The sequence below is a fragment of the Montipora capricornis genome, chromosome 9, assembly GCF_036669925.1.
Source record: "Montipora capricornis isolate CH-2021 chromosome 9, ASM3666992v2, whole genome shotgun sequence".
NCBI classification, from domain to species: domain Eukaryota; kingdom Metazoa; phylum Cnidaria; class Anthozoa; order Scleractinia; family Acroporidae; genus Montipora; species Montipora capricornis.
The window spans coordinates 7083383-7090882 of record NC_090891.1 but is presented as its reverse complement, the minus strand read 5'-3'; the positions used below and the strand labels follow the sequence as shown (position 1 = coordinate 7090882).

General features: G+C 39.2%; 1 protein-coding gene across 1 annotated transcript in view; it reads left to right on the top strand.

The window, feature by feature from the left end:
* Nucleotides 1-727: 727 nt before the first annotated feature.
* LOC138016397 (macrophage mannose receptor 1-like) overlaps nt 728-7500 on the top strand; it is a 15550-nt gene continuing 8777 nt past the window's right edge. The window contains exons 1-4 of the mRNA XM_068863544.1: nt 728-827; nt 2341-2781; nt 6324-6746; nt 7291-7407. Of these exons, the coding sequence (XP_068719645.1) occupies nt 740-827; nt 2341-2781; nt 6324-6746; nt 7291-7407 (1069 nt within the window). The 5' untranslated portion in view covers nt 728-739. The remainder of the gene's footprint in view (nt 828-2340; nt 2782-6323; nt 6747-7290; nt 7408-7500) is intronic.

The following is a 7500-nucleotide window of genomic DNA, read 5'->3' as shown; positions in this document are numbered from 1 at the left end:
AATACGGAATTCCACCAATTTTATGACGTTTACTGACGTTGGCACCCCAGGAAATAATAAGAAACTAAAAGAGCAGTAGTTTGTTTTAGGTGAACACAGTTGTCACTGTCCATGGCAATCTCACGGCGTGCTCCTTTGCTAATACGAGTGGACACCTGAACTTGGCGGATCGACGAGCAAATGTCTCTTCGCATTCATTTTTAACACACATAGCACAGTGACACCTTGAGTCTTCCACTGAACAATGGCGCGGTAACACATTCTGACTGTAACGAGTATCAATCCCGTCGGAACGAAAGAAGGAAAGGCGAAGAATTTTTCAACTTATTACGTTGCGGCATTATTTCGGCAAGTGAAACGTCGGGAAATCGATATTGATCGTTTCCATATCGATTTGAATTTAACTGAGTGAGTAACAAATTGGCATACCTTGAAAAAATCGATATTGGTCGTTGACTTATCGGTTACATGTAGTTTACATCTGAGTGAGTGACAAATTTGCATGTTCTGACCCCAAACGATAGTCGTTGTCCAAGACTAAAAACGAGGCCAGACAGAAAGAAAACAGGAAGAGTTTGCTTCCAACCATTGAGTATTCCAATCTGTACGTGTTTCAGCGATACCACAGCAGTTTCGTTTCAGCCAAAGCATGAATCAATAACACTGAAGCAATTTTTTTCTTATACTGGAGTCTTCCTTTGTCGTAGTCACAATTGTGAACGCAACGCCAAGGTTAACAATGAAGTCAGTGAGGCAAAGCCCATTTAGATCCATGATTACAGGAATCACTCTCAGCCTGGCTTTTCTTATTACTCCAGGGTGTTGTGGTAAGTTATGATGCGAAAGCAGGTCCTTCTGAGAATATGTGTACGATATTCTAGGGTGTGAATTGGAGACTAAGGTTTGCTTAAATCTTCTCTGGGTCTACACCATTTTACATGCGAATGAAACTGCAAAAGTATTTTTATATTCAGGAAAAGGGAAACAAGAAGCGACTCCAAAAGCCAAAACAACTAAAGCTGGCCACGATTCGGAAGTAATGATGAGATTTTTTCTATTTCAAGTGGTGGGGTTCTTTTGACATTCTTTCTTCTCCCCTCATCCCTCTATCACTAGAGAGCCTATGGGCTATGGAGGAACTTAAGAATAGTCAGCCCCTTTTTACCTTTTGTAGCGGCGTCATTTCAAGAAAGGCGCATTTAACAGTATACACACTTTATCCCTCCTCCTTCCCTTTTCGGGTCATGATTTCACGGAGCCAATTAAGGATCCTTTGTTTTTTATGTGTCACGAAATTTTATCTATCTTTTAATCCAGAAGCTATCTTGTAAATTCATTTAACAAGTAACCGGGAAACGAGTTTCTGTCTTATACCGCCCCACCTTGAAAAGTCGCGTCGCTGTTTTCGTCCACCCGGACTGACTGTTCGTCATAGGTCTCCGAAGATGAGCGATTTTCGAGTTCGTTCTCTTTTATGATGATCCAATCGTTAGTAGTTTATTTTAGTAACTGAAATAAGGATAAGATGGCAGTTGAATACCATGACACCAACATGAATTTAAAGGAAAATACTATTCGTTTGAAGGACATCTGTTAGTCTTGTAAAAGGCTAGCTCAGCGCAGGCTCGATTCCCAATTCCCTGTTCTCTTTTTTAGTATATAGTATATGTAGTATCCATTTGAAACCATTTGAGAAACTCCAATTACAGGATGAAATTGCTCCCCTTCGGTGGTCAATTAATATTATCGAAAAACCAGCCGACGATGGCCTAAGGCACAAACCCAATTAGCTATCAATGAATCTACGCAGACGAAGAGCACATGACGCGCTCGCTAGGTTTCCACTGGTGAGAACTTAAACGCCAAAAGACAAAAAATGGACAATTTTTCCATTTACAATAAATCAATCCTGACCTTCACACGAAAGACGGATTGAAGCGCACAAATCACGGTTCATAGTCCACGCGGTCCAAAATATATAAATCATCTCAAAGACCGAGATTACAGCACGCTTCTGTTGACCAATCAGTGACTTAGTACACACTCTCACTTGACGCTGGACCGATTAGGTTGTGAGAAAAGTCACCAACAACAGTCCTTGTCAGGAATAAATTTCACTGATCCAAGCATGCTTTTCCGAGCTCTCATTTCCGGTTAAGGTATCCATAATAAAAACACCGAAAGGGAAACACGGCAAAATGCTATTTAGATCGACCAATAAAGGCAAGGATACATTAGCGCGCTATATTTGCAAATTGAGACTATTTTAAAGATCTTGATATTTCGCATTACTTTTCGAATCCCGATCTTTCAAACTTTTATTTCATGTTCATTCCACAGTCCAAATATATGACAGAAGAGCCCCGATTACTATTACTAAAGGTAAAAACTGTCACGAGTACACCATTCATAAGTTATCAAAGCATCAACGCCCTGGATGGGAACAAAGCAAAAGATTCTGTTCAGACAATGGGGGCCACCTGGTGTGTATTGAGAATCAAGAGGAACTAGATTTCCTGGCGAGTAAACTTAAAGAAGAGATCTTGACATCCGAATATTTCATTGGCTTAGAAGAACAGAATGGAACGTGGACATGGATATGCAACAGGAGTATTGTGGTTACTCCATGGAAACGTCGCTGGGCAAAATATGAACCAAATTGGGTTGGTCGATGTGCTAAAATGTACTTTTTTGGCAACGTTCTAGTATATGATGACATACCTTGTGATCGCAAACAGGATTTTATTTGCGAAAGGCGCCTTAGCAGTTGCCATAAACAAGGTTGGTTGAAAACGCCTGAAATACGCTCTTTGACGGGCGCATTTTCATTTCTATTATCACTATCACTATCAATATCGCTGTCATTGTCACCATCATTGTCACTATCACTGTAATTATCATTAGTATAATTCCATAGGTGACTAGCCCCGATGCTGCCGAGGGATGGGAGATTTCCAATTAAGCTAGCGGTAATTTAACAACTGAAGGGAGATTTTAATAGTTCTTCAGCAGGGACGGTACAAAACTGGACCCCTCTGTGAACCTCTTTCTGGACACAATAGATGGTTTTCACAGTGACGTCATCAAGTTCTGAAATTAAAATCGCAAGGTCTTTTGAATTTTTATCCATAGGAGGTTGAAGATGACTAGAAATAAATCTTTTTTCAAGTGTCCAGTTCCGTGACGTCTTTCGTGTAGAGATCTGTATTTTATGCTTCACTAGCTCACACTGTCCCACCAATCTTCCTTTCTTTGACGTGAGACCTCTACACGAAACTTACGGGTAAACACCAGCATTTTTACTTCCTGTCATCCTCTACACATACAAAAAGGCCATTCCTTTCAGCCTAGCACTCCGCCAACGACGAATTTGTTCTACCGACGAAACGTTCAACATTCGCGCTACTGAACTAGCGACATATCTTCTAAAACGAGGTTATAAACGCGCCACACACATTCCCCGCATACTTGTCCTACAACCTAAACGGATAAACAAGCCTAAACGCATATCTTTCATAACGACCTATAATCCATGTCTCGCTTCCATCTTCAACCTAATTAAAAAATGGGTACGCATTTGTGTTCATGCGTCTACGTTACATACATTCAGGCAACGTACCTTATACCCTAACTCTTTCCTCACGCACTAAGCAGCAGGGGAGAAGAAGTTGATGGTAATTGGTTACAATAATACCAGAAACCCATAAGGGTTGAAACGTGTAACGGCCCCTTGTGTGCTGGGAAACAAGCTTCTGAACATTCAATTTGCTAAGTACCATATTTTGAACAACAAGAGCGAGGGGTTTCCAAATATGGTACTTAGCACTGAAACATTCAGCCAATCGGTTCGCACTGAATATTCGGAAGCTGTGACCGCGCGTTACACGTTTCAACTCTTATAGATTTCTGATAATACTTATACCATACAATATGTAATCCACATGACCTTTCCTATCTTCGTAAAATTTAAAGTAGGTGTACGGTTTGTTTTGTACATGTGTCACCCACAATGTTGAAATGTTAAACGAACAAAGAATTCAAAACACCTTGTTCAATATTATATTAATTGTATCAAAGTATCTTAGTCTTTCCTTTCTCTTCCTCTCCCCTGAGGTGAAGAAGGCCCCCAATGCTGTCTTCACTAGATTAGTTACAAAAGATCTTTCACGAGGAGGGAGGAAATAGCCCACTTTCGATATATTAAAATTCAGTACTAAAACAAAAGGCATCATCAAGAGTTTCAAGACCAGAGCCTCGAGATTATGCCTTTTGTCTAGGGCTGTATTTAATATATCGAAAGTGGGCTATATATATAGTGAAGTTGACAACAAAGGCAATAGACTTCGAGTAGTCTCTCTTTTGCTCCAGAAACGTTAAAACGAGCGCGTACATTGAACTGTCAATGGCTGAAGATGTGGGTTGCAAATACAATGGGCGTTCGTTAGTCTCTAACCAACGCCCACGGTATTTGCGACCCGCAGTTTCAGCCATTTTGAAGTGTTCGTTTCAACGATTGTAGAGCAAAAGAGAGACTGCGCGCAGTCTGTAAAGGCAACATTGTTTCCATAAGTTATTTTATTAGCGATTCGTAAGAACAAAGCCACATGTACAAGAGAGCCCAATAAGTATACAGTTCGAGTAAGTAAAACTATTATCGACCTTGTGTTCCATATAATACGGTCAAACTTTAAAGCAACTTTTGTTATTACAAAATTGTTGAGGATGCCAATACTGCCACGGTATTTCTGGATCGTTTCTCTCATGATTGTTGAAACTAAATCAAACAAAATACAAGTTTCTAGCGTTGTTTGTTATTTTATAGGTTGTTACCTCAACGGGTGAGTTTTTTTTTTCTTTTTACAAGCACAACGGCTTCGTTTAGCTTTTTCAAAAGTACAACGACTTCGAATTCGTATATTTTGAATTGTGTTGCATTGCACACAATGAGAATCTGATCGAAATGCTGTTAATAGTCTCCTGGTGAAAAATATGATCGACTTGGTGGACTTTCGTCTGACTTGGTAGACTTTTTGCCGAGTTCCTGCTAAAAATCCAGGTGTCGCCACCTCTGTTACAAAGGGGTCTTATGAAGTAGTAGCTGGAAGACTTCATCACCTATTAAACTGCTCAGTAGTCGAACTAGAGCTATCTAGTATTGTTTTGGTTTTTGGAGTTAATTACTTGTTCAAAAACATCGATCGCTATTCAGGGTGTCGTGCTTCTCGAGAAGCAATCATCAGGCCACGGTGGGTTCAAAAAATAATTTTGACCTACTACCAACTGGTTGGCTTCATAGATTAGTTGATAGAACATTTCACAGGCAACACAGAAGTCATGGGTTTGAATCCCATCACAGAGTGGTTAAATTGTCCAGATAAGTGCAAGGATGATTTCTCAAATTTATCGAAACCCTGTGTTGTCAGTGAATTTCGTAGTTAAGATCATTGTATCCTCGTTCAACAGTGCAAACGCTACTGGTTTTTCTTTTGTAACCTTGACACAGATTGTGAAAAAACACGAACTAGATAGCAACAAAAACCTCTACAATAGTACAGACAAATAGTACAATAGTACAAACACTAGTAGTCAACGAAGGTCATTAACAGTAATAGGGGTCTAAGTACTTTTAGTTTAAACATTTACAAGGTGCCTGGTACTTGGCAACATCAAAGAACATCATATACCTGGTATAACAAAAAGAAAGGGTACGCGTGCTTATGTTTAAGGCGTTAGTGGAAATAAAATCTGTTTTGATAGATTATTCTGATCACTGACAATTTTTAGATAGCTACAGCCGGATGGTCATTCAATATGTGACTCAATAAAAACTTGAAGTTCTTTGCAGGGAAGAGACCCCATCTACCCGTAGTGACTTTTGCCTTACTGTTACTGAGGCTAGGAACAGTGTGGTATGGCCAGTGTGCAACAAGAAACTCACCATATTTCCTTGAGAGTGACCACTTTTGGAAAGGCATTGCCTAAACTGAAGGTTTAATCATGCCTGAGTTCAGAATTTTACATATATCATTTCTCGTTGGGGTCTGTATTTATGATGAGATTCACGCTTTTCTCCCTTATGACAATGCAACGTCATATCCTTTGCTTTCATTCATAACAGCAACTTATATTAAAGAATAATTTATTTACTGCACGTTAACTCTAATGTAAAATTTCTTCGGGTAATTCCATATACATCAAGCATCAGCAGTAGAATCAAAAACTGGAGTGAAATCCTCTTAGTTTCAATAAACATCTGAATATTTGTATTTGAAATCTGCTTCTCGGTAACTCTGCATATATGTGTATGTTTATTATTATTTTAGATACTATAGCGTTTGTCAACAACTGTCATGAGTACACTGTTCATGAATCACCACTGCAACAACGCCCTGTCTGGTTACAAAGCAATTATTTTTGTTCACAAAATGGGGGCCATCTGGTGTGTATTGAGCAACAAGAGAAGCTAAATTTCCTGGTACATAAACTTCGAGCACTGAAAATGAGATCTGAGTATTTCATTGGCCTAGTAAAACAGAATGGATCCTGGACTTGGATTTGCAACAGGAGTATTGTGGTTACTCTAGAGAAAACTCCCTGGGCAAAATATGAACCAAGCGGTAGTGGTTCATGTGGTAAAATGTTCTTTTATACCAACAATGACACATTGTATGACGACATACCCTGTGAAAACTACAAATTGGATTCATTCATTTGTGAAAGGCGCATTAGCAGTTGCAATGAAAAAGGTTGGTCTAAATATTAGTAACTCAATCATTACAGTAAGTTGGAAAATCACCTCTAGAGTATCGTTTTCTAGATAACGAACTCCCTGTCTATCAAATACATTCACTGTAATTTAGGATAAGGAATGCCACATTGAGGAGCATAGTAAAGTGTTTTTTTCATCCCAGTACACGTCTTAACAATTGGCGTAACATTTATTTGGAGTACCGTCGGTTTTTTCATAAGACACATTACTTTTTTAGTCTCTTTTTTTTCTCTCGTTTATTTGACGATTATGCCCCATTCCTTACCCCCTAAACGATCGCGCCCTTGAGGCTCATTTGTGAGTCACCCATCCCCCCTTGAATGTACTGAATCCCCTTTAAAAAAAATGCGTTTGCATTTTAGCATTGAACCTAACAATGAGTTGAGAACTAGAAATGAAGAAAAATTGGCATGTCGCAATGATTTTGATAATTTGAATCCATCGTGTTCATCTTTGCGTGGACAACGTAAATAGCTCGGATTTTTATTCTTTCATCTCAATATTGTATCACACATTGCAAGCTGGGCCAGTGACTGCAGATGACAAGCAATCAGCCAAGCCTTCTACAGTCCAGACATTGCCAGCTACTCAGAGCAGGGAAGATTCAGAAATCACCACTCCAGCCAAAGATGTTGGAGGTAAGCGGAAAGCAATGCCACTTTAAGAGTTTACCGGTTACTTTAAATGCAAGAAAAAATACTGTAATTTTTTTTGCAAAGTAAAAATTTTGT